This window comes from Ascoidea rubescens (assembly GCF_001661345.1).
Source record: "Ascoidea rubescens DSM 1968 unplaced genomic scaffold ASCRUscaffold_4, whole genome shotgun sequence".
Taxonomy (NCBI): domain Eukaryota; kingdom Fungi; phylum Ascomycota; class Saccharomycetes; order Ascoideales; family Ascoideaceae; genus Ascoidea; species Ascoidea rubescens.
The window spans coordinates 755179-781686 of NW_017962916.1; the positions used below are offsets into that span (position 1 = coordinate 755179).

Below are 26508 nucleotides of genomic sequence, written 5' to 3' on the forward strand. Positions count from 1 at the left end.
AATAATTCTATTAATACTCGTATTAATATTATTTCTTAAGTTTCAAATAAAATGTAGTTCACCACTTACAAATGTAATCATCACATTATTTGCATATTACAATTTGGATTTAACTCATGTCATTTAATTGACATATAATAGATATATTGTTTAAAGCATTACAAATAGAGTGGCACTACTAATGGTATACTCACATAATACTATTGCTAGTATATAATTATGGTATACGATCACTAGCACACTATTAGTGAATCTATTAACTTATTTAGTCCATTGACTCTTGTTTAACGTCTCTTTCTTTGCACCTTTTTTGGTTATTCTTTACAATTTATGTATAAAGATCAAGTTGACTTCATTCAGCTTATTTCATTATTTTGTTGTTTTATTATTTCATGTTATTCAACTTATCACTTATTATTTGTGACAATTTAAATAATAAATTATTCAAAATATTCACTTTGCAACTTAACTAAAATTTTCCTGTTTTTTTTTACCTGTTTTTTTTTTTTCTATGTTTATTTTTCGTGATTTTTTAAATTCTCGAATAATTTACCTCTTTTTACCTTTTTATCCTTTAAACATTATGGTTTATCTCAGCATTCGATTATTATCCAAAATAGATCAATATTAACTGCATCTCAATTTTCTTTTTTTTATCCAATATATCATCTCGTTTATATTATCACATTATCATATTTACATTATCATATTTACATTATCATATTTATATTATCATATTTATATTATCGTATTTATATTATCGTATTTATATTATCGTATTTATATTATCGTATTAATTTATACATTTCACTTCTATTACTCTCCTTTATCACTCTTCCCTTTTTTTTGGATAAATTTGACGTAATCTCTCTCTTGAATGCCATTTTTAGTTTTCTAATCCACATTTCCTTCCCAAAATAATACATGAAATGAAAAAAAAACCGTTTTCCTTCTATTTGTCTTGCGTCTGGTGTCTTGAACTTGTCTTTCCCACAAAACAACGGTTCATCCTCATGGACAAACGCGGATATCCTCAATTCCGGTTTGTCTCGAGTCTCCATTCTCAACCCTATGACCTCACATCAACCATACCAATGGATACTAACTTTTCATCAAACTAAACCTACACGGATTAGATCAGATGACCTATACCCCTCCTCCTCTTAGCGACAACGACCACACTTTAGCGATCACCGTTCCGTAGCAAACAGCAAATCTCCCGGCACAAACCCCCTGCTTCCGTATTTCGTACGCTTTAATTCCGAAATACCTCTTGCTCTCTCACACTCTCACACCTACTGTGCTACTTAGTACTTAGTAGCACCATTTCAGTGCTGATACCCAAGCCATTTTTAATAGGAGGTCAATTACTGCCATTTAATCCACTGTCTTTTCACCTTTTTTTTTGTTTTGTTTTTCCCATATCTTCCAAGTGTCCTTCTACTTATCATTCTACGCTACACTGAATCAAAAAATGAGTTTTAAAGGTTTTTCAAAGAGCATCAAAAGAGCCCCAACGACCATTCGTTATAAATTCAAAATGGGGACTCAAACAGTCGATCCTGTTTACCTTGACGCAGAACGAAGATTCAAAGAGCTAGAAACTGAAACAAAAAAACTCAGTGAAGAAAGCAATCGATATTTCACTGCTGTTAATGGCATGCTAGATCACCAAATTGAATTTTCAAAGGGTATTGAAGAAATCTACAAACCCATCAGTGGAAAGGTTAGTGATCCAAACTCCCTAATTCCCGAGGGAAACCCCCAGGGAATTGAAGCAAGCGAAGCCTATCGAGCTGTCGTAGCAGAACTAAAGGCAACGCTAGCGCCAGACTTGGAACTAATTGAAACAAGAATCATCGAGCCTGCTCAAGACCTATTGAAAATCATTGAAAGCGTCAAGAAAATGGCCCTAAAGAGAAACCACAAACAGCTAGATTTAGATCGCCATAATAACACATTGAAGAAGTATGAAAGCAAAAAAGAAGAAACTGCAAAGGATATTGAAAGATTGAGTAAAGCCCAAACAAACGTTACTATCGCACAAGAAGAATACGATTATTATAACAATTTGCTAAAGTCAGAACTCCCATTTTTATTCCAATACCAAGCTGAGTTTATCCAACCTTTATTTGTTTCGTTTTACTACATGCAATTGTCCATTTTCTACACTTTGTATAATAGAATGGAGGAATTGAAGATTCCCTATTTCGATTTGAGTGGGGACATTCTCGAATCATTTAATGCTAAAAGAGGAAATATTCATGAACAAGCTGAAGCACTAGGCATCACCCATTTCAAGATTGGACATGCAAAGGCTAAATTGGAAGCTACAAAAAGAAGATATGCTAAAAAAGAAGAAGAAGCTGCTAGTGAAACTGCTGCTAATAGCAATGTTAACAATCAAGCATTACCTCCATACACTCCACCAGGAACCACACCAATGTATCAACAAGGAGTTGGATATACCACCACGCCAGAAGTTAACCCAGCCAATCAATATAACCCAGCTAATCCATATAACCCAGTCAATCCAGTCAATCCAGTTAATCCAGTTAATCCAGTCAATCCATACAACACAGCCAATCCAACTGGCCCATATGGCCAGCCACAAGTGATACCAGCTCCAGTCACCAGCAGTGGATCCTCGTACGCCAACACCACAAACAGTGTGTACAGCAACCCAGCTGTTTCCACCTATAGCCCAGTGTCTTCAGCTGGAAATAGTAATCTTGGAGGATACACAGGCTACGTTGCACCAGGAGCAGCTCCAGTAATGCCCACAGGCAACCCAGCAGCTCCACCAGTTGCCCCAGTGGAAACTTGCACAGCACTCTACGATTTTGTTCCTCAGGCCCAGGGCGATTTGGCCTTTTCGGCAGGACAAGTGATTGAGGTTGTGCAACGAACCCCAGACTCGAATGGGTGGTGGACTGGACGATTGAATGGGGCCACTGGCGTGTTCCCAGGCAACTACGTCCAGTTGAACAAAAACTAGATAGCTTGTATAATACACGCAGAAGCAGCAGAAGCGCCAAAACCACTAAAAACACCAGAAGTAGCGCCAAAAAAAGCCACTTCTGTGGATCGGTCACATGCGCGTCTACATGCGTTCTCCCGCAGTGCCCAGTCCGACGGCGCAGACCCCGCCACACAAAACAGGGCAGAAAAAACAGCCCTCTTGCTTCTTCTGCTGCTTCTGCTGCCTGTTTTCCTTCATCTTCAGCACCTCCAGAACTGCTCTCGTTTGCTCCTTCGTCTCCCACTCTGGCTCTATTGCTTCTGCTTCCCTCAGGCTCCATTCATGTTTGCAGCCAGTAATCCTCCCTCTGTTAGTACCAGTCCTACTACTACCCATACAAACCAGACAGACAGCTCTCGCATTCTAGACACTTACTTCAACAAAGCTGGCTTCCATCTTTCTTTAACGAAAATGAGCTCTTTCCCCAGCAACTCCATCAGTATTAACAAAGATATTGCTGCAAACGATATCAACACTGCCTCTATCACCGCCAACAACAGCAACATCAATAGTCCTCACTCTCCTAAAAACACCACTCCCAATCATACCATTAATAATACTATTAATAATACTAGCACAAATATCAAGAACAGCAGCAACCATACTAATATTGACTCCAATTTTAACACCTACAAAAACTATACCAACGAAAGTTTCAATTCTTCTAATGACTTGATCAACAACAAAAATGTAATTCTAACCATAAGAGCTCAAACTTCAACTTCTCAGGACAATATCAACAGATTGAACAAAATCATGCAAAATGACTTGACCACTGCAAATAACAGTGCTAATACAAACATAATTCACAATAAAAAAAATATTATCAATTCAAATTCAGTCTCAAATTCAACTTCAATCTCTGATTTAGATTCTCGATCTAGATCTCGATCTCGCTCAGATTCTGAATCTGATTCTGATTCCAGTTCTGACTCAGATTCAGATTCAGACTTGGATTCGGTTTTAAATAATAGTATTAATAATAATAATATTAACAATAATATTAAAAGTACTAATAATATGAATAATAATAATACAAATTTGAATGAAAAAATACCCTCAATTGACAATATTACCCCTATTAACAAAAAAAACGACAATAAAAACAATAATAATGAAAAAATTGCTGAAAAAAACAAACAGCCAAATTTTATTCTGGATCAAAGAGAAAATGATCTCCTAAACGAGAAAAAAAAAATCCTACTCAAGGATGACCAAATTAGTCAGCCCGATATCATTAATAATAATAACAATAACAATAATCCAGAAAATGCTAACGAAAATGCTAACGAAAACACTATCGCTAACACAGAAATCGAAAGAATGAGAAACAACTTTCTTATCAAAAAGGACTTGAAAAGGAAAACCACAACTAACTTACTGTTTAAACCAATCCTAAATCACAATACATACTCTTCTCACAACCACCACACCAACCCCTTCAACAGATCAAACAAATATGACGATCAAACCATCATAAAGGAAGGTCACGTCAACTATATAATGGCCTATAACATGTTAACCGGTATTAGAGTGGCCGTATCAAGATGTTGTGGCATAATGCAGCCTCTAACTGATCTGGATTTCAATGCTTCAAAAAAGTTAACCTTTGACATCATAGGCAATGAACTAACTCCTTCCTCAAAATATGACTTCAAATTCAAAGACTACGCTCCCGAAGTCTTTAGAGAACTAAGACACATCTTCGGTCTAGACCCCTCAGACTATTTGGTTAGCTTAACTGCTAAATATATCCTAAGTGAACTCGCTTCTCCAGGAAAATCAAAATCTTTCTTCTACTATTCAAGAGACTATAAATTCATTATCAAAACAATCCATCATTGTGAACATCGTCAACTAAGAAAAATCCTTAAAAGCTATTACGATCATGCAAAACAAAACCCAAACACCTTAATCTCTCAATTTTACGGCTTGCATCGTTTGAAGATGCCCTTTGGCTCATCTGGAAATGGCGTTAGAAAAGTCCATTTTGTTGTCATGAACAACCTATTCCCTCCTCATAGAGATATCCACAGAACTTATGATTTAAAAGGCTCTACCCTACAAAGATATACCGACGAAGAAAAAGCAAACCTAAAAAAAAAGAAAAATATTGTCTTGAAAGATAACAACTGGTTACAAGATGATAAAAGAATTCAATTAGGACCCTTGAAGAGAAAACAATTTTTAAAACAATTATCAATTGACGTAGAATTCCTAAAAAAATTAAATATCATGGATTACTCTTTATTATTAGGTATTCATGATGTTAATATTGGTAATAAAAACGATCTAAATAGTAAAAGATTATCAGTTTTTGCTCCCCCAACTGGCGCAAATAAGCTAACAATTAGAAAGACAAATCCAATCTCAATAGATAGAGTTAAAGATTTGCCAATTGCAGAATTCCCCGATAGAGCCAAATTTTATTTTTACAGTCATGATGGGGGTATTAGAGCTACTGATGAAAATAATGAACCTATCGACGAAATTTATTACATGGGCGTAATTGATTGTTTAACTAATTACTCAATAATTAAACATATGGAAACATTTTGGAAATCTATAATGCATCCCAGAAAAACCATCAGTGCAATACCTGCAAGTGAATATGGTGATAGATTTTATGATTTTATTACAAAAGCTGTTGAACCTAAAAAAACTGAATATAAAGATAAACCCGATTTAAAACCCTACAAAGATTGACTGCAAACTGATTTGGCACTTAATTATTTTCTGTCTTTTTGTTTGTTTTTATTATTGGTCATTTACCAATCTGTCAAGTGTTTTTAAGTAACCAATTTGTTTTAATTTCTCTTAATTTGTTTCATATCTTATTGGTTTTTTTTTTCAAAACAATTTTATTTTACAACTCATGAACTATTTTTGTTAGTCTTATTTCCCCCCTCCCCCATTTTTTGTTATATTTGCTCACTACTTACAACCTACGGTTTGTTATAATACTTTTTCAACTTCAACCACAACTACAATTAAAGCTTTAGCTTGATCTATTCTTCGGCTTTCAATTTTCAACTTCAATTTTCAGCTTTCGATTTCAATTTCAATCACAGATTTGATTTTTTATTTTCTTTTACTTTATTTTCTTTTACTTTATTTTTTTTTTTACTTTTAATTTTCTTTTTTTCTTTTTTTCTTTTTTTTTCTTCATTTTTAAGTCACCTGAAGCCACTTTAAGTGGCTTTAAGTTATAATTTCTTACTATTTTAATTTGTATAAATGGCAATTTTCAAGTGGGATGTATTTTAGTATAAATTAAAATTAATCAAAATTGATCAAAATTAAGTCATCAAGTTGGATTATTCTAATAAAAAAAATCAATTAAATCATATTAAAAAATTGAAATTAAAAACAAATTCAATTATAAAGGAATAGAAAAATAGAAAAATATAATAGAAACAGAAAACAAAAGAGAATAATAAAAATAAATCAACTTTTTTTTTTTATTATTCTTTTTGTTTTTTTATTTTTTCTGTGCTATTTTATTATTTTTTTTCTTGTTTATTGATTGATTCTATTTTTAATTATCTAGATTTGCATTAAAAAATTTTATTTTTAATTTTTTATTATTCATTTTTTATTATTTATCATTTTTTTTATTAACTATTCAATTCTTTATTTAGAAGATCAATAAACAACAGTTAAAACTAAATTAGAACGCAATTATTATAATTAAAATGGTTTATTAGTATATTTATGTTAATAAAAAAAGTAAGAAAAATAAAATAAATAAAAAAAACTAACCTATAAAAAGAAATATAATAAAATAAGTATATAAAACAAACACAAACAAAAAAAAAAGAAAAAAAAATCAGGAAGAGAAAGAAAAGTAAAAGTAAAAGTAAAATAGAATGAAAGAATCAAACAGTAGACGGATAATAAAAGAAAGGTATTAAAAATAAATTAATATTGAATTAGATTATATGAGACAAATAATTTAACAACAAGATGTATTTTTAGAATTTGAGCTATCAATTGAAATACCACTTTTTGAAGGATCGTTTGCTAAATCGCTAGAGATCTTTTCTTGAATTAAACCTGCTAATTGGAAGAAGATTTCGTCAACGTTTTCATTGCTCTTAGCAGAGGCTTCTATGAAAGGTATACCTAATTCAGCAGCTAAGCTTTCACCTTGTTCTCTTGTAACTACTCTAGTCTCTGTTTCGTCGCATTTATTAGCAACCAACATTAATTGCGAATCATCGTTAGCATGTTGATTAACAGTCGCAAACCAGTTTTTAATATTTTGAAAAGTTCTTTCGTCGGTAACGTCGTATACTAAAATAATACCCATGGCACCTCTGTAATAAGCAGTTGTGATTGTTCTGAATCTTTCTTGACCTGCAGTGTCCCAAACTTGCAATTTAATTCTTTTGCCGTTTATCTCAATAGTACGAATTTTGAAATCAATTCCAATAGTTGTAATGAAAGAGGTATTAAATTTATCTTCAACAAATCTTAGTAAAAGACATGATTTACCAACACCTGAATCACCAACTAATAGTAGTTTCATGATCATATCATAAGATTTTTTCACACCGGTAGACATTTTGAAAAAATAAGAGGAATCTGAAGTTAATTAAAAAGATAAAATAGTAATATATCAGGATAAATACAGAGATCGTAAACGATACTGATACAACAATTAGGTTTGATAGAGGGATAAAAGTGAAGATCTGACAGACAGGAATTAAAAGCAAAAGACTATGTTTGATCTGTATTTAAATCTGACAATAGTTTGCTCTGGACTGGATAATAATGAAAGATGACAATACGGTCAATGTAACTTTGTAATAGTTCGAAGAGTAGAAACAGCTTCTGAAGTGATTGAGTTACTTCTGCTGGCAAAAAGGCGAGAGAAAAAGGAGTCGGCCGGAACAGCAAAAGTAATGATAAGCACGTGCACACAGTCTCCTAGACGCGCTGAATCAGTTGGAAGTGAGCAGTTCCGACACATTGAAACACCATGTCACGTGCTATAAGCACATGTGTTTTTACGCTGATGAATGCATAACATGCAAGTGGATGCACACTTCTTAGAACCAGAGAAGTGGATCTGCTTTTTTTGGTGGCCGTCGTGATTTTGGTGATTTTGGTGATGCTGATTATACTATATATAGCTAAATAATACAGAGGGTATCTAGAAAGTAAAAAAAAGTTATTAAATGATGCTGAGTGAAGAAACTAAAACAAAAAAAAATTAGCCAACAGCAAAATGGAGAGTAGAATGAGACAGATGGAGAATGAGAGAAATATGTCAAAACATAGTTATTCTGTGACACAATTAGTAAATAATGAGCTGTAAAAATTACCAAACAAAACACATAAGTCATAAAAATATCATAAAAAATTATCAACAAGTCTGAGACTTCAAAAAAAACAAATTATATTGGTGGACCTTTCTTTAAAAAATCTAATAAATCCATTTCAACTTCTTCTTCAAATGTCAGTCGAATCGAGGTATTATTATTTAAACTGCTATTTCCCAAGTGGCTAGCCAATGATGCTTCAGCTACTGATTTTTTTCTTTTTAATAGTGGATTTATTACTCCATTTATTATTGATCCCAGCGTGGATGATCTCCCAACTAAAGCACCATTATTGTCGTTCTCAATTTCCTTTTCCTTTTCTTTTTGTTTGTTATTTTTGTTTTTATTGTTTTTAAACTTATATGTTTGACTTTCAATATCCGAATTTTTAGTTGCTGAAACCCACCTTAATAAACTGTTTTTTCGTTTCTTTTTGCTTATATGGCTGTCTGTGTGATCCTTTTCTTCAAATGATGATTCAAAAACCGAATTTCTTCTGTTATTTGTGTTATCAGGCAGATTTACAAATTCATTATTCTTATCCTTATGATTTTCGTTGATTTTGGGTTGAGGGTTTTTAATATTTTCATTTTTAGTAGAGATGGAAGTTTTTGTGTTTTGTCTGCTACTATCTTGGATACTATTAATTAAAGGAACCTCTTTAGTTTGATTTGTTTTCGCTTTTGAATAATCATTTCCGGGTATTGGTTTAATGAAATCGAATTCTTTTAACCCTCCACTTAATAAGTTACTAAAATCATGGATGGATTCTATTTTATTATCAACGTCATTATTAGTGTTATCCAAGTTAATATTTTCAATATCATTGTTAATATTGACGTTAGTATTTGGATTAATATTAAAATTAACATCGCTATCATTATCATTATCATTATCATAGCCGTTATCGTTATCGTTATCATTCTTAATATAGCAGTCCTTTTCTCTATATTGTGGAGAAAACTTGCTTGATTTATTAACTGGGAATTCGTTATTATTAGTATTATGGTTAATATCAAACAATATATTTGAGTTGAAATTTGACAGGTTAAAGGTGAAATTATTAGCATTTGTGATTTTATTTGTGTTTAAAGTTGAGTTCAAGTTTAGATTAAAATCGGTATTTGTGTGGTAATTATCATTTTGATTTTGAAATACGGTGTTTTCATTAGGCAAATGGTATAGCGGTAACCAGTTTAGATAGATTCTCCATTTTTCTTTACCATTATAGCCATTAGATTTCCAGTTATTGATGGGGATTCCACCCTTTTTACGAATTTTTTCTTCGACTTTCATTACTGAGCAATTCCAAGGTCTTTCTTTGTAGAGGAAAACAGAGGTGTCGACGGTGCAGTTGAAGGCCTGCATAAAAGCTGAGATGATGGTTAGCCAGTAAACAGGGCCATTTTCTAGTTCCCATTCATATTGGATGCATTGAGAGGCAAAAGGACCTAGCCAGAGAATGATGTAGGAGATTGGGTAAATGAAGATAGTTCGCATTTGTTTTTTGATTTGGTATTTCTTCTTTTGAAAGGAAGAGAGCGAGGCTTCGTGCATATTTTCCTGGATTTTAAGAGTTTGAGCAGTAAGAGTTTTTGAGGTGTTTGGGTTGTTTATGTTTGTGGAAGATGAAGAGCCTTCGAATGATTTGCTTATATTGCGGTTGTAGTCATTAAATTCATCTATTTCGATGTCATCATTGTTATTGTTATTGTTATTGCTGTTATTATTGTTATTATTGTTATTATTGTTATTATTATTGTTATTATTAGTAGTAGTAGTAGTAGTGGTAGTAGTAGTGGTGGTGGTAGCAGTAGGATTATTATTGTTATTGGAATTGTTTTTTGGGAAAAAACAATCTAGAAAATAAGTGTTGAAATAGTATTTTAAATTGTGAAAAAAACGTTTATTGAATTTGAGTTTATTACTTTGAACGTTGTTAATTTCATTGTGCAAGTTTGAAATGGCTTTGAATTCTTTCATGACATAAATGTAGATGGAGATGTATATTAACAAGATGGTAACAACGATGCAGTATCTGGGGACCCAGCTTAGCACTAGGCGATACCATTTTGGTCTTGCAGGGAGGTAGCACCATACAGTTAGAGCTTCATAGCCTGTGCCATTAACAAAGGCTAGAGAAGCTAGGGTGATGGGAGTTAGGATTGAGAATAGATAGACGTAGTATCTGTAGGGAAATAGACCACCTTCGTATCTGTTGTTTGAAGTGTCTTTAAAGGTTCTGTTTGGTTTGAAGATTAGTAGGGCAGTGTGGACTGCAAAGGATAGGATGGCGATGTCAGCACCTTCGATTGCCATCGCAGTAAAGAAGCCTACAATGTCGCAAAAGTTATCATTGTAGTAAGCTTTATGAACGATAACGACTCTTGCAGGATAAAATAGTAGAGCTACAGCTTTAATGAAGTCAAAAAGGATTAGAAAGAGAATTAGTTCGTGGCGGAAGACTCTTCTTCGGGGGTCTATTGCGAATAAATGGTAAAAGGCTATTATGCCAAACACAATTGATACACTTGATGAGGAGATAGCAACATGTCTTAGGGTTGTAGCCTGGGAGTCAGTGAAGTTGTTTAAGGGAGAAATTTTTCTCTTTTGCAATTCTAAAAAGACGTTTGTTGATTTCAAGAGGAATTCGTGAGGAGAGATGACAGTGTTATCAAAGAGAATGTTGTTGGATAGAGCCTGGGTGTGAAGGAAGTTGTTTGAAGCCAGTTGGAAGAGCAGCCCATGACTTGTGGGAGACATTATTGGTGTAAAGCAGAAGATGGAGGAAGAGGGAAACGAGCAGGCAGATTAGCAGAATATAGCCAAACAGAGTGGGGTCCAGCGGAAAGAGCAGCAAAAAGAACAGTAAAAAAAGCAGCAGAGACAGCAAAAAGAGAGAAAGAGCTACTGGCAATTCGAGAGTTGGCAACACAGCAGCAACAGAGCCAGAACCAGGCAGCAGCTTCAGCACAACAGAAACAGAGCAGAAAGGCTCTGAAGCAACTCTTCTCGTTTCAGCAGGACAGACCAGCCACGGGGTACAGCGCCAGTGGTGCGGGTGGCAGCACAGAACTGCATTTATGCATAACCGCTGTGCGGATGGTGCGGATGACTCCGCGGACAGAAGTCGGGACTGCCTCCGGGGCGGATGGGGGCCAGTCAAAGAAAAGAAGGTTGGAGAGATGCTGTTAGAAGAAGCCAATATCTATCACTTGCACCAGCTTTTATCAGTTTTGATCAGCTTTAGCACAGCTCAATGCTGTTGCAGTCCTCCTTTGATCTCTCCAAGACATTAACGTTTGGTGGAAGACTGCTATTTATCTCTGATTTGAGTCTAATTTGAGTCTGATTTACTTCCCTCTTTCTGGGAGTCTGTTTCATTTTCATGAATTTGACTGGGCCTCTCCTTCCTGGTTCTAACTTTATTATTTCATATTTAAACACCTATTCTTGCTGTCAATTTATAAAATTTTCTTATTTTTTATTGTTTATAATTTCCATTCTGTAGTATACTGTCTATCATAATAGTTAATAATTAATATAATTAATATAACAAAAATCCATCAACAACAAAGAATTGATTGCTAATTCAATTCACCATTCTATCACCTCAAAGCTTTAACCCAATCAAATTTGGCTCATTCCAACCAATCAATTTAACATTTGTTTTTAATTCCTTCTAACTTTTACAATCAATCTCACTTCCACTCTCACTCTCACTCTCACTCTCACTCTCACTCTTGCTGTTTTTTGATTTCATATTTGTTTTTTCTTTAACTTTTCTTCTAGTTTTACCTGTTGCATCAATTTAAATATAGTAATAATCTACATCTGTTTTAATAATGGCTTCTGTTGATATTCCTGGGTATGTTCTTCAATCTTATTTTATTTCATTTTATTTTCTATATTTAGCAGAATCAATTTACTAACTAATGTATTCTTGTTCAGTTATGTTTTAACTAAACTAATACTATTCACTGCCGCTATGATAATCATTCCAATATTATCTTTCTTTTGGTTGAAAGCTTACACCGACAGTGATTTAGTATCTGGTGGTGTTGCTGCTATAATGGCAAACGTCGTCTTGATTTTCTACATAATTGTGGCCTTCACTGAAGACATACCTACTGGTGATGAATCAATAAAAGACGACTAACCACAAATTAACATCTCCTCCTCCCTCTACAATTTACTCTGTCTCCTATTGAGCAAACTCCACTCAAATTAATAGAATCTTCATTCATTTCACCAACTGGCTGCTTCGCATCGTACTCAATACTTGGGTCACTGGCTGTTTGTGCCTGGATATCTTCTCTTTTACTTCGCTCACTACTGTAGCCACTACTTTAGTCACTCTCTTATTCATACTTTTACTTTATTTTACTTCTCTTCTCTTCTCTTTCATTAACTATTCTTATAAATATCCTCAATTATCTCTCTTACGTCTACCAATTCTGCTAATTTTGTTTTGAGTGTATGGTTTAAATTGCTCTAATCATTAACTTTCCAATCTAATTCAAACTTGACTCCGGAAAAGGGTTCTTTCTTTGCAATTACATAACTTCCTGCTCAAATTCGGGCAATACCAAAAAACGGTTTCCAAAAATTCCAAATCGCAAAAATTCCAAAATACCACCACACCGGTACATGTGGGACACTGCACATGCATCCGCTTCCGTTCCGTCTCACTGGACCCTCTTCTGAAGTTCCTTCAAATTCCGGTTAAGATCCCAAAGCTTACCTTTTGAATATAACCACTTTCTGCTCTTTCACTATCTGCTTTTTTCTGCTTTTTTCTTTTGTATGTGTTCTCACAGCTCCTTCAATGGGGTCTGTTTTACCTGTCCTTAAAGCTTGTTTTCAAAATGACTAAATAAAAATAACAATAACAGAAAAATCCAACGACTTGTGCCTTCTGTCAACTTACGCTGCCCTATATAAATCAATAGAAATGCTTTGCTTGTAACTAAACATTTCTTCATAAACACAATGGAACCATGAATGATATAGAAAAAAATTCTGTTAATTCTTTTTCTGATAAAGAACAGGCTAAAATCCACAGTCTTTCAACCGATCCTAATCCTAATCCTAATCCTGATTATAATAACAATAATAATAACGATGCTGATATTGACATGGACATTTATAGTAAAAAAATCACAATAAAATCGTTTTCTAATGACGATAACATAAAAATCCCGGAAAATAACATTGTAGACTGGGATGGCGATGACGACCCAATGAAACCAATAAATTGGGAAAAAAAAAGAAAAGTTAGAATCTTGATAATTGGTTCTCTTTATGGCTTTCTATCTCCTGCTTGCTCTTCAATGTTATCTCCTGCTGTTCATCAAATCGCTAAAGATTTCAACGTATCAAGTGCTTCTTTAATCTCCTTTTTTGTCTCTGTTTATGTTTTAGCCTGGGCTATCATCCCATTAATTGTCTCCCCCCTAGCTGAAATGTATGGTAAAAAACACATCATAAATTTCTCAATTGTCTTTATGTTTGTCTTTAACATGGCTTGTGCCTTATCTCAAAATGCTGCTCAATTAATCATCTTCAGATTCTTAGCAGGTTGCGGCAGTTCGGCACCAATTACTGTTGGCCCTAGTATCATTGGTGATTTATTTCACGAAAATGATAGAACTTTATGGAGTGCTCTAGTTTCAATTGGCCCAATCGCTGGCCCAACCATAAGTCCAGTGATTGCTGGTTTTGTAGTTGAAAACCTCAGCTGGAGATGGGTTTTTTGGATCCAACTAATACTCAATGGTGTAATAGCTTTTTTCGGCTTAATCATCATCGAAGAAACCTATCCCCCAACTATTCTACTCAAAAAGGCTAAAAAATTAATGAAATTAACCAACAACCCAAACTTGAAAACAATTTACAACTACAATGACAATGAATCAAAATTAGATAAAATCAAATCAAACATTACAAGACCTCTACAATTACTAATCTTTCATCCAATGATTTATGGTCTTGGTGCCTACATGGCCTTGATGTTTGCCTTGATTTATGTTTTGATTTGTACTTTTCCCACTTTATGGCAATATGACTACAATTTTTCAACTGGTATAACTGGCCTAATGTATCTATCCTTGGGTATTGGTTATTTCCTAGCTCTACCAATCTGGGGCATCCTAACCCAAAAAGGCTACCTAAAATTAGTTAAAAATAATAACAATGTATCAAAACCCGAATTCAGATTGCAGTATCTTTGGTGGTCTGGAATTGGTGCTCCAATCACTTTCTTAATATTTGGCTGGACTGCTGAATATAAAACTCACTGGATTGTTCCTGCTATAATGGCTTGCCTTTTCGCTTTCTTCATTATGGGTATGTTTCAAACTTCCTATGTATATCTTATTGATATGAACCCAAGATTCTCTGCTTCTTCTGTCGCTGCTGTAACTGTTTTTAGATCAGTTCTTGCTTGCTTTGTTCCCTTATTTGCTCCTGATATGTTTGATTCAATTGGCTATGGTTGGTCTCATACTATTTTTGCCATTATAGCTTTTTTGCTTGGTACTCCCTTTCCATTTTATGTATATAAAAATGGTGAGAATTTACGAGAAAGGGCTAATAAAAAACTCGAAAAGAGTTTTAATATCATCTCTTAATTACTAAATTGTTTCAAGTTTATCTCATTCTCTCATTCTTTCATTCTCTCATTCTCTCATTCTCTTATCCTCTTATTTAATAACTACGATTGTATTTATTTATTTTTATTTATTCTGTTTTATAATGTTCTATCTTATAATGTTCCTTTTTTTTTTTATTTCAATTTCTTATTCTCATTCTTCACGTAGTGACACCCGTCATTTCTTCAATACATTTAAATTCCTCCCAAACGTTACAAATGAGTCTTTTTTGTTTTTGAATATATAATTAATATTGATCATTCAATTATTTTCTAATAATAAACTATTTAAAAAAGAAAAATAACTAAAAGTAAATAAAGGTGTTTAAATGAAATAAATCTCCAATAAGAAATGAAAGTAAAAGAAAAAAAATTTAAAATGAAACGTTTCTTTTTATAAAAAAACCTCAATAACAATAAATTAATACAATTGAATAACACATTAATTTTTTGGAACAATCTCTGGAACATTTTCTGGCTTTTTAACAATGTACAACATCATTGGAGTAAATAATTTTTCTCTACCGCCAGCGACTAAATTAACAGCAGCTTCTTCTAAAGCATCTGCAACTTTCACTGAACCCTTTGGAACTAGACGAAGTTTTTCCAAAACACCCAAGGAATTCGTTGTTATTTTTCTACCAATATTTGAAGTTCTGAACCAAGAAAATACATCTGCAAAGGTCTGAATATACTTCCAATCACCAGCTAATGGATAATACCATGGTGTAGCATCATCGTTATCAGCTAAATCCTTTTGGTATAAAATATTAAAACCAACATCAATAAGAGCTTTTTCAGCCACTTCTCTCTTGTACATTTTGGGAATACCGTCGCCAATTTCAATACCATAAGCAATTTGTCTATGGTGCTCATTTTCTGAGTCATATTTATCTGTCATCACCCACTCATATACACCAAAGACACCACCCGGTTTTAGAACTTTATAAATTTCACTGTAAACACCATTTAGCACTGGGGCGTGAACAGTAGCTTCAATGGCATAGACAGCATCAAAAGAATTTTCAGGGAAATCCATTTTCATAAAGTCACCTTTGACATATGTCAATTTATCGGTCAAATTATTCTTTGCGGCGTAATTATTAGCTCTTTGAATTTGGTAGTCATTATTATTCAAACCAATAATTCTGCAACCGGTAAATTTTTGAATTTCTCTTGATGGACCACCAACACCACAACCAACATCCAAGACAGTCATATCCTCAGTGATGCCCATTTTCAGAGCCAAGTAGTCTTCGTGACGAAGAACAGCATGTTGGAAAGAATCGCCTGGAAAGAATCTGCAAAAATGAAAAGAAGAGCCCCAGCCGTACTCGTAAAAGTCGGTGACCAAGTTATAGTAGTTGTTTGTACCATCTTTGTAATCTTTCAATCTTCTTTCCTCGGCTTCAGCATCGGTCTTACCATCCCAGTGTCTGAAGTAACCCTCAAGAGCAGCCTCCTGAGCAGTCTTATTCTTACGAAACAATGCAGTCAAACCAGTGCTGGCAACCGAGTCCTTATGATAAGCATCAGAGAACTCTTTGTCTTGCTTCTTGGTTTCTTCAGTGATCACAGGTTTAATTTCGGACATAGTGAGATAGAGCAGAGGGAATATGGAATATGGGCAAGGTATGCAGATCTAGAGGAATATGTTCAAACAGCAGGACCAAACGAAAACAAGAGATGCAGAAATGAGGAATAAAGAAAAAAGAATAAAGAATAAAGGTGTTCAAGATCAAAAATACCCCAGCTATTGATTTTATACTGCTTCGAAAATCTTGCTGCAAAAAGAGGTACGACGCGTACGACGCATGGCTCGTGTCCTGAACGACGCTACGAGTGCTGTTCGAGGCTTTTTGGCCCAAAGATCGAAGTTTCTTTTCGGTCGAATTGATTTTACACCATTTGGCGTTGGATCGTTTGTGTATTGAATGGTTTGTGTATTAAGTGGTTCGTGTGTTGGAAAGCGATACAGAAACTGGATATACTTTAAGATGGTAGATAGAGAACCTACGGTTCTGCTGGGACGTCGTCGTGGAAATACTTTCCTTCGGTGGTGGGCATGATCACCTTGGCTCGAATCAAAAAGTCCCCAAAATGCTCCCCCTGGTGTCTCTCCAAAGACCAACGCTTGAACAATGGCTTCAATATCTTGAGAATCTCCTTTTCTTTCACATTGGATCGATACAACTTGTTCAATCTCTGTCCATGGTAGCCACCACCCAACAACAAATTATACGTATCATACGCCTTACCAACCAATGCAATTTCTGCCAACCAAGGCCTGGAACATCCATTTGGACATCCGGTCATTCTCATCACTATAGAATCATGTCTCAATCCATATTCCTCCAATGCCTCCTCTAGCTTTGTTATTATCACTGGTAAGTATCTCTCACTCTCTGCCATTGCCAACCCACAAGTGGGAAATGCGACACAAGCTGCTGACGAAATTCTTAACCCCGAAAAATTAGAATTGTCCAATTTATATTTCTTCATCAATTTTTCAACCCTACTCACATCTCTATCAAGGATGTTGGAAATTATAATGTGTTGGTTTCCTGTCAATCTGAAACTACCTGAGCTGGCTGTCAACAAATATTTAGCAATTTTTTTCAATCCGGTTTTCTGTGGCAACTCCACTGTGTCTTCCACTCTACCATTTTCAATGAAACATGTATAATGGTTTAATCCAGTTTCATCTTTGGTCCATCCAAAATGATCGATATTAGACTCAATTTTGAACTCTCTTTCTTTCTGGAACTTTTTACCCCATAATTCTTCCACCTTGGATTTATATACATCAACTCCCATATCATCAATGGTGTATTTTAATCTGGCATGTTTACGGTTCTTACGGTCCCCAAAATCTCTTTGAATCAACATAATTTTTTCAACAACAACTTTAATATCGTCATAATCAACAAATCCAAATGATGATCCAGTTCTTGGATATGTCTTTTTATTATTATGTGTAGTACCCATACCACCACCAACTAAAACATTATAACCCAACACATTGCTCTTGGAATCAACAATTGCAATCAATCCAACATCGTTTGAGTAAACATCAACATCATTATAAGGTGGAACACAAATACTAACTTTAAACTTTCTTGGTAAATATAACGAATTATTGCCATAAAATGGTTCTTGATCAACTAGTGCGTTTCCTGCAACCATCACTTTTTTCTTTTTTGGTCCATCTTTTCTATTTTGCCACACCTCAGGTTTATTCACTTTATCTGATTCATCGGCACCTTCAAGCCAAATTTCATGGTATGCAGTTGTTTGTGGTAGCAAATGCTCAGAGATTATGGTACCTGTTTCAGCAATTTGTTTATGCACTTTTTGATTCTCTGGCAATGCGCTAACCATCACATTTCTATTCACATCACCACATGCTCCTAATGTATCCATCAATGTTGAATTGATACCTCTAATGGCTGGTTTCAAATCATGTTTAACAACTCCATGTAATTGAAATGTAGCTCTAGTAGTGATTTTAAATGTGCCATTACCTCTACTATCACTTAACTCATCAATTTTTAACCATTGTTCTGGAGTTGATGTACCACCTGGAAGACGAGCTCTGATCATAAAAGCATAAGCTGGTTCCAACCCCTCAGCTTTACGTTGTTCTCGAATATCTCTATCATCTTGCATATAAATTCCATGAAATTTGGTCAATTGTTGATCCGTGGCTGAAATTGCACCAGTACTTTCATCATTAAGACCCTCAACAATTGTACCCCTAAGAAAATCCGAAGCAAGCTTCATATCTTCATTAGTGATTGGTGCAGCTTCTTGATAATTACCTGCATTTGTAACACCAAAAAATTCCCAAATTATTGGCTCCCACAAATTATATCCAGTTTGATAGCCATCTGCATCTTGATCATCACCAAGACCTAATGGAGCAATTTCATTGGCACCGAATAATTTAAGTTTTCCATACATATCCTTTGCTGGTTTGTTATAGTATTTTTTATCTTCCTTTCTGGGCCAATATTCAGAATCACCCAAACCAAAAACAGAAAAATTAAGCCCATTCAAATCTAAATTACTCGATCCCTTTAATTGATCCCAAAATGCTTTACCGTTTTGTGGGAATTCACCTTGACCAGATGTTGAAGATATTAAAATTAAATTTTCATAAGATATTAATTCATCAACTGATATTTCATCCATTGATATAACTTTACTGCCGAAATTTCTTCCAGTTGCCCGGTTATTAAGTCTCCTAGCCAATGATTCAGCATTTCCTCCATCAGAAGCAAAAGCAATGGTTAAATTTGGACCAGATAGCCCTTTCAACAAATCACCAAATGCATTTTTTGTTGAATCTTTCAAAGCATAGCCAACATTTTCACCTAATGAATTTTGAGCTATTGAACGTTTAAAAACAGGATTTCTTTTTGCTAATAGAGTAAGTTTGTTATTTCTATCAAGAAAATCTTCCAAATCTTTTTTAATTTTAGGTGAATCTAGTTGAAATTGCTGATCGTCGTCAATTGCTGAAGAATCAAAATGATAAAGAGGCCAATAGCCAGCATCAACAGCTCTTTTAGTTTCTTTGAGAATATCTAAAGTATTAACATTCTCATTTTCAAAGGGTAAATAAGCCAAAACAATGGAGGGTCCTTGAAAATTAGCAGCTTCAATTAAAGATTCTAAAGATTGAGTATATGACGCATAAATAGCAATTGATGCAACATAACAACCGCCGTAATTCATAGCATAAAGACCAATATCTTTCTTTTTTTGAGTTAAACATTCCACCTGTTCTTTTTTTGAACTGAAAGGAGTGTTGTCGATAATCATTAAATTGATATTTTTATCTGATTTTAAAACATTGTGTAAACCAGAAGAACCAATATCATACGCCCATAAATCCGAACCAATAATCCACTGATAATTAAAGAAGAAATAGTGTTTATATTCAAGGATTTTAGTTGCAGTACTTGAAAATATGTCTTTATTTAATAAAGCAATGACTTTTCTAGAAATATCATTAATTTCACTCCAAAAATCGAATTTTCTGACTTTGGTTATACTTAAAATTAACCATCTTGTTAATAATTGAATTAGTTCTTGTTTAGTGGAACTATCAAAATCAACTTTGATGGAATTATTGGCCGATGAGTCACTATGGACTATGGACTGAATCAAATTTATTAGAACTTTTCGATTTTCTTCGTTCCTTAAAAATTTACCATAACCAAATTCAGGAGTAGAAATTGAACCCACTTCGGCTAAATTGAAGGAATTAATGACTTCCAAAGAATCTGAAAATACTTGCTTTAGTAATTTAACATAGGTTAAGTTTTCTAAAGAAGTGACTTTTTCAGCAACAGCTAAATTAGACAATTGATTTTTGTTAGAAGCAGTGGAAGATGAAGAGCCTAAGGATAAGTTTTGAACAGGCTTGGGAAGATTGTTATTAGAAATAACCTGGGAAACGAATTCATTAGTTGAATTTTTGTCATTTTTTATTGATTTGAGATTGTAAGAAACAATTTTTTTAAAAAAATCAGTTGGGTTAAAAGATTCGATATTTGAAAAAAGATCTAATAGTAGAGGAGAATAATTTGAAAAGGCTTGCCATTGCGATTGTGTAATTAAAGACAAATTTAAGGAGTTGTTAAAGGAGGAAGACAATATCTTTTTGAGATCATCAACGGACCATGGTCTATAAACTCTGATAAACACTGGAACAATAAGTTTGTTGAAATTATTTGACAAGGCTGAATATAAGCTGCCTAAAATTAGAAATATATCAGTTGTAGCTGAATTTATTGAAGCAGATGATTCGAAAAATGAATAAGATCTGTTAAATTTCTTTTTGAGAATTTGAAATGCAGTATAAATGACAATTGAATCGTTCTTCTTCAAAGCTGGGTTTTCAAGATCTTTGTTTTCTGAGGTCTCTTGTTGTTCATTTTCTTTTCCACTGGAGGAAAAAGAATCGATGATCTGATGAGTAATGTTTAAAACACTTGGTTTGGGAGATAAGTCGAATTTGTTATTCGAACTAGTATCAGAATTGGGATTAAAAAAATGTATAACCGGTTTGTTCAAGACTTTAGCAATTGCATAGGATGCTATGGATATATCGTGAGAGTCTATGGAATTCAAAGTGTTTAGTATAATAAAGTTATTCAAATCTTTTAAACTAGTTAAAACTTGGTAATTCGAGTCAATTAACTCGACATGAAAAACAATTGGAAAGTTGCTGAACTTTTTCAAAACAGGCAACGAAGACAATACAATATTCGAGTTTGTTGTGACAGTCAATGAAAAGGATTCGTCTCTCTCAGAGGAGATGTAATCATAGATCAAATCCAAAGGATCGTTTGACTCGATCAATTTAAAAAGCTTGACATTGTTTGGAATCGAGCTTGATATGTATGAAGTAAAGGAGTCTGGACTTACAGTCTTCGAAGGGTTTGTTGTGAAAATGGTTCCTGGGAGAGAAGAAACAACATGGGAAACTGGAAACAATTTAGTTAGTGGTTGTGCTTCCAGAGAGGGATGGGGAAAAGTGGCTCGAGCTGAAAAATAATCTAGCCACCTTCGCCACTCGCCCAAAGTCGAGAACTGGATTCAAAACTTACTTGTTTCGGTCTGAGAAATAGAGGAGCTCATTTTTGCTTTTGTTGCCAGTTTTTTTAGGTATGTTGCAAAGCAATCTTGGTGGAAATCTCAATGGAAATGTTCTTGTATAATTTAGGCCAATTGGAAAAAAAAATCGAAGATTTAGTTTTAATTATATACAAAAACCAGCCAAAATCAAGCAAAAACAAGAAATGGAAATGGGGATTTCACGTGCTGTTGGCTAAACCTGTGGCAAAGGTGGCGCCATCAATGCTGAGGCTGTGACTCGCTGAGTAAACGCGAAATGCTGGCCGCTGATTGGCTGCTGCACGCTCCAGCCTTAACAGCACCAGCCTTAGGAGCACCAGCACAAGTTCAAGAGGCCTCAGCTGCAGAGAGAGCTCTGAGGACCAGAGAGGGCTAGGAGTTGTTTGGGTAGTTGCTGCTGCTGTTGCTTTCATTTCCACCGGTGTCTGGAAAGTCCTGGTTGGTCCAGCTGTTTGAGAAAAAGGTGGGAAGTGTGAATGTGGAGTCAAACAATATTGACCCGTTTTGATACTCAAGATTGTTCATGAAATATGAAGGGTCGTTGGGCTCGACGTAGTTTGTGCTTGCATTTTCGGCAGCATTCATCGAATTGAGAGAATGAACCCAGCTATCATTCAAAGCACCTTGGTTGTTTGGTCTTTCATCAGAAATGCCGAAATCATCAAAGCCATTTTTATTCATGTTAAAGTCAGCATTATTTAGTTCGGTTTGGTTGAAATTTTGTGCAGCCATTAACGAACTGCCTATAAGATTGCTATTTGGATTGAAAATCGAATACACCTCGTCTGTTGTAATTGAATTGATTTCTGGACACCCAGTTAAATTTGTAGCAGCTCTCACATTTGAGTTATTGCTGCTTGTTCGTGATATTTCCAATGGAGTCGGTGGATGAATGTTTGAAGCTGAATTGTTGAAATAATATGCTGATAGTAAAAAATCAAGATCCTTGAACTCAATTGAGCTGTTATTTCTACACTGCCTTTCATTTGAAACCAGTGCACTTTTTTTATTGTTATCAAAGGTTCTAATTTGTGTAAAGTCATCATGACCTACCATACCAGCCAAATTACTCACATTTTTGGTGTTTTCTTGAGTCAATTCATCACTTGTATCTCCCCCAAGTATTTGTTTATTAAGAACAATCTTTTCTCCTTGATTTTTGTTATTATATATAGTTGTTGCAATTAAAATTAATTGACGTATTACTACTTCTGAAACAGGACTTTTAGGGGTTTTGGCATAGTGGAAAAAGAAGTTGTTATAAGAGTCAATCATTAACTGAATGTCTTCCTTAGCCTTATCAGAGTGTGGCAATTCAATAATTAAACTAAATAATGTCACAATTGCTCCAATTGGAAAAAATAAACAAAACATCAACATGTTGTTTGTTGTTGATATCAAATGAAATTTCTGCGATTGTCTTAATATTTGTCTTGCAGCATCTAAACATCTGAAATAAGAATCGGTTCTGTGAGTATTCCAAATTTTATTCTCGTTTCCATCTGGACAAATGCCATTTGACCATTGTGCCACGATTGTCATTCTATTAATTATCATAATCTGAAAAAAATATGTTAAGTGCAACAATATAATATGAGACTCAGACTCTCTTCTAGCAAAAAAAATCTGTGTAGAACTATATTGTTTTTCGTTCAAACACCAAGAATATTCATTATAGCCTGGTCGAATCGCTAAAGGCACTGAATCTCGCCAATCATCTAATTTTTTCGTCAAATTTTTAATAATTATCATAATAGAATGCAATGATTTCCCAGTTAATGAAGTAATAGAAAAGAGTTGCGTATAAGCTTTTGTTTCTATCTGAGTTAAACCTGCCATACAGTATCCATAACAAATTGCAAAACTTTCCATTTTTCCATCACATAAACTATTCAAATAATACGGCATATTAGTTTTTATGTCAGCAATAGGTTTACAAAAGATATTAGATAATTTGGATTCAAAAAATTGCTCATCGTCAACTGTAACATCTATTTCATTGATAATTGGAGGCTTTCCTGATCTGAAACACAAAATCTTATCAAAGTTATAGCAACTATACCACACCAATCTTTTTTTCTCTTTTTCCAGTTCTGAAAGACCATAGTAAGATTCCTTTTTATGTAATCCCATATCTTGTGCTAGCCTTACAGCATTTGAAACAAGCATATAGCTAACTTTAGTTAAGAAAGAAGAAAAATTATAAACCGTCAATAATAAGATACCTTGTATAGATTCCAATCCATCACCAATTATAGAGACCCTATGAAAATAATATATAGAATTTAGTAGATAATTTTCTTCCATTTTTTGCAATTCATTTATTGTTAATGAAGTTGGCAAATATTCGGTGGGCCTGGGATTCAAAGTTGATTCAAAGCAAATGCTCGATTTTTCATCAACAAGTAATGAACAAGTTAACGTGATAATAATATTCAACAATAATAAATCAGAATATGTTATATTTTTCGTTTGATTTTCATCATCTGAATAACAAAGCTCTATCAAAGCTTTTATATCATCAAGACTTAAAATGTGTAATTTTGTTTCAATTTTTAAAAGAAATGTGTAAAGAGTATTCATTATAGACTTTTTTGGCAATAGTGTTAAACGACTTTTTTCTATAGGCTCTATCCAAATCTTATATTGAGATTTAATCAATTCGTGATAAGAATCATGCAAATTTTCAAGTGGATAAACTAAATTAGAATTTTCTAAAGATAACTTTTCTTTTATCCATTGAATGCTCCTTGGACTGAAAATTGAAAAATATGATTTTGGACCAACATCATCTTCTGAGTAATAGCTGCTCTTCAGAATGTTATTTTTTTCCATTAATATCTTGTCGTTTTTTTCATTATTTATGGAATCATAATTTAGTGCAATAGCAAGCTCATTATTATTATTATTATTATTATTATTATTATTATTATTATTATTATTATTATTATTATTATTATTATTATTATTATTATTACTTTGGTTTTGGTTCTCATTATTTGGAGTAACAGAAATATTTTCATTGTTTGATTTTTGTTTAACAAGTTTTTCAATTAACAGTTCCATACTTGTTAATCTTTTCTCAAGGATGCTAATATTTGGATTTGCCCCATGCTTTATGACAGTTCTTCTTTTTCTCTTTCTCTTATTTTGATGAGCATGAAACGTACATTCAAGCTTGGAGTTCAAGCAGTAATTGCAAGGAACACCGCCAAAACATTTTGTCTTTCTTTTGCGACATATATCACAAGCTCTGGTCCTGCTTGAAACATTTGAGATAGTTTGGTTATGATGCACATTAGTATTTCTGGAAAAGCCGGATAGCGTCTCTATTATTGTTGCTGAGTTCAGAGTTTCTTGAAGCAAATTAATGGAGTTTTTATTGCTTTCTAAATTATTATTTCCATTTTCTAGAAGATTGAAATCATGGGCTTGATATTCGGGTTTTGACAACAGAGATTTTGAGGTTGAGGTATTGTCTGGTGGAAACAACCTATACTCAGAATTCATGCTATTCTTTGTTAGTGATGATGTAAGCAAATATATACTAGCCCTTATCTCTATCTGAATTTTAGCTTAAATAAGTATAGAATTATGCTCTGCTAGTGAATTTCACATCTAAAAATACAAACAATAAGATTTCGAAATCTTTTTATTGCTTCTTTTGATAGAAAGTCTCAGACATAAAAATTAATGAAAACACCCCATGAAAAACGGTGAATGGAGCAAACTTTATTTGAATTCCAATCGATACGCAAAATTGCCTAAACAAGAGAAGACGATATAATAAAACAATATTTATTTCAGAGCAAGAACCAGAAACTAATAAAGTGATGGGAAGATACACTAAAAACTCTCTAAGAAAAACAAATATCAAATACAACCAATCCAAAGCACAACTATCATGAAGTGAAATCATAATTTACACAAATTTTAAAAAGATTCATTTTCTATGAATGGAATAGCAAAAAATATCAGAACAAAGAATTAGGTTTGGGAGTTTCTAGAATTTAGACTATAAAATTTATATTAATTTCAGTAAAGAAAAAAACTTAAATTGCTTTACATTATTTAGGAGTTATCCAATAAATATGTAACATTTGGTTCGCTTTTTTGGACCTTAAAATATCAATATTGTTCAAAAAAAAAGCATTCTTAATTAATTTGTATACTATTCAAACAAATACTGATTACTTTTGACAATAAAAAATACAAAATAGTTGATTATTCTTTTTTAGACATAAATTAAAAACAAAAGCAAAATAATCTTTTAACATGGTTACTTTTGCTTTTTATTAAAAGAAATCACCAAAAATAAATAAACTTGAAAAACCAATATTGGCAAACCAACTCTTTTTTCTATTTGAAAAATAAAATTTCTAATAAATTAACTTTTTTTAAATAGGCAAAAAACAAAGAAAATTCTTCGGAAAATTTTGCGCATCGGAAAAATAAAAATAAAAATAAAGTATTGTTCCTGCATTAAGCTGCAAGTAACTGTTTTTTGTGTTAACAAAACGTTTTCCCTCTTTATTATTCAAATTCAAATGCAGATTTTTATGCGTGAAATCTCAAACATATAAGTGTGATTCTAAATATTACTGTGCTCCAAGGCGATTATGCGATGAATCCAATATTTCTAACTGTTTCAAATTATCTAATTTTTCCACAGAATTAATTAAATTATTAGATAGATATACACGTTTTATATTAGGAGATGTATATTTTAACCATGCAAAATTCTTTATGCTATTATATTCCATATGTAATTCTTCAAGCTTGGGAATTAAATATTGGTTGCTAGATTCGAAAAAACAATCAATTTCTTCAATTCTGTTTCCCCTTAATGATAAACATAT

General features: G+C 33.5%; 11 protein-coding genes across 11 annotated transcripts; 4 read left to right on the plus strand and 7 right to left on the minus strand.

Annotated features, from left to right (window-relative positions):
- Window positions 1–1334: 1334 nt before the first annotated feature.
- Window positions 1335–2998, plus strand: RVS167 (amphiphysin; the record flags this gene model as incomplete). The annotated part of the gene is made up of 2 exons (XM_020191186.1): window positions 1335–2445; window positions 2641–2998. Exons 1-2 carry the CDS (start codon window positions 1475–1477, stop codon window positions 2996–2998), a joined length of 1329 nt encoding a protein of 442 aa, XP_020048292.1. The 5' UTR covers window positions 1335–1474.
- A 1555-nt stretch (window positions 2999–4553) lies between these two features.
- Window positions 4554–6118, plus strand: ASCRUDRAFT_75224 (1-phosphatidylinositol-4-phosphate 5-kinase). Its single transcript, XM_020192976.1, has one exon. The coding sequence runs from the start codon at window positions 4583–4585 to the stop codon at window positions 5726–5728; it is 1146 nt and encodes a 381-aa protein (XP_020048293.1). The 5' UTR covers window positions 4554–4582; the 3' UTR covers window positions 5729–6118.
- Window positions 6119–6910: 792 nt separating this feature from the next.
- Window positions 6911–7844, minus strand: SEC4 (Rab family GTPase SEC4). Its single transcript, XM_020192977.1, has one exon. The coding sequence runs from the start codon at window positions 7587–7589 to the stop codon at window positions 6978–6980; it is 612 nt and encodes a 203-aa protein (XP_020048294.1). The 5' UTR covers window positions 7590–7844; the 3' UTR covers window positions 6911–6977.
- Window positions 7845–9492: 1648 nt separating this feature from the next.
- On the minus strand, window positions 9493–11112 carry ASCRUDRAFT_33063 (G-protein coupled receptor; the record flags this gene model as incomplete). The annotated part of the gene is made up of 2 exons (XM_020190399.1): window positions 9493–10031; window positions 10206–11112. Coding segments are annotated over 2 exons (1446 nt in total), but the record flags the coding sequence as incomplete, so codon positions are not given.
- An 809-nt stretch (window positions 11113–11921) lies between these two features.
- VMA21 (Vma21p) lies at window positions 11922–12929 on the plus strand. The gene is made up of 2 exons (XM_020189159.1): window positions 11922–12217; window positions 12301–12929. The coding sequence occupies exons 1-2, from the start codon at window positions 12195–12197 to the stop codon at window positions 12506–12508; spliced, it is 231 nt and encodes a 76-aa protein (XP_020048296.1). The 5' UTR covers window positions 11922–12194; the 3' UTR covers window positions 12509–12929.
- A 558-nt stretch (window positions 12930–13487) lies between these two features.
- ASCRUDRAFT_33617 (MFS transporter) lies at window positions 13488–14981 on the plus strand (the record flags this gene model as incomplete). Its single annotated transcript, XM_020190446.1, has 1 exon — window positions 13488–14981. The coding sequence occupies one exon, from the start codon at window positions 13488–13490 to the stop codon at window positions 14979–14981; it is 1494 nt and encodes a 497-aa protein (XP_020048297.1).
- Window positions 14982–15220: 239 nt separating this feature from the next.
- On the minus strand, window positions 15221–16805 carry ERG6 (sterol 24-C-methyltransferase). The gene has a single exon (XM_020189160.1). It carries the CDS (start codon window positions 16593–16595, stop codon window positions 15444–15446), a length of 1152 nt encoding a protein of 383 aa, XP_020048298.1. The 5' UTR covers window positions 16596–16805; the 3' UTR covers window positions 15221–15443.
- A 209-nt stretch (window positions 16806–17014) lies between these two features.
- Window positions 17015–21652, minus strand: MET5 (sulfite reductase (NADPH) subunit beta; the record flags this gene model as incomplete). The annotated part of the gene is made up of 2 exons (XM_020191700.1): window positions 17015–21498; window positions 21622–21652. The coding sequence occupies 2 exons, from the start codon at window positions 21650–21652 to the stop codon at window positions 17015–17017; spliced, it is 4515 nt and encodes a 1504-aa protein (XP_020048299.1).
- Window positions 21653–21927: 275 nt separating this feature from the next.
- ASCRUDRAFT_75228 (fungal specific transcription factor domain-containing protein) lies at window positions 21928–24515 on the minus strand. Its single transcript, XM_020192978.1, has one exon. The coding sequence runs from the start codon at window positions 24482–24484 to the stop codon at window positions 22022–22024; it is 2463 nt and encodes an 820-aa protein (XP_020048300.1). The 5' UTR covers window positions 24485–24515; the 3' UTR covers window positions 21928–22021.
- A 167-nt stretch (window positions 24516–24682) lies between these two features.
- Window positions 24683–24901, minus strand: ASCRUDRAFT_24064 (Zn(II)2Cys6 transcription factor domain-containing protein; the record flags this gene model as incomplete). The annotated part of the gene is made up of 1 exon (XM_020189824.1): window positions 24683–24901. A coding segment is annotated over one exon (219 nt), but the record flags the coding sequence as incomplete, so codon positions are not given.
- Window positions 24902–26247: 1346 nt separating this feature from the next.
- On the minus strand, window positions 26248–26412 carry ASCRUDRAFT_80329 (uncharacterized protein; the record flags this gene model as incomplete). Its single annotated transcript, XM_020194482.1, has 1 exon — window positions 26248–26412. The coding sequence occupies one exon, from the start codon at window positions 26410–26412 to the stop codon at window positions 26248–26250; it is 165 nt and encodes a 54-aa protein (XP_020048302.1).
- Window positions 26413–26508: the final 96 nt, after the last annotated feature.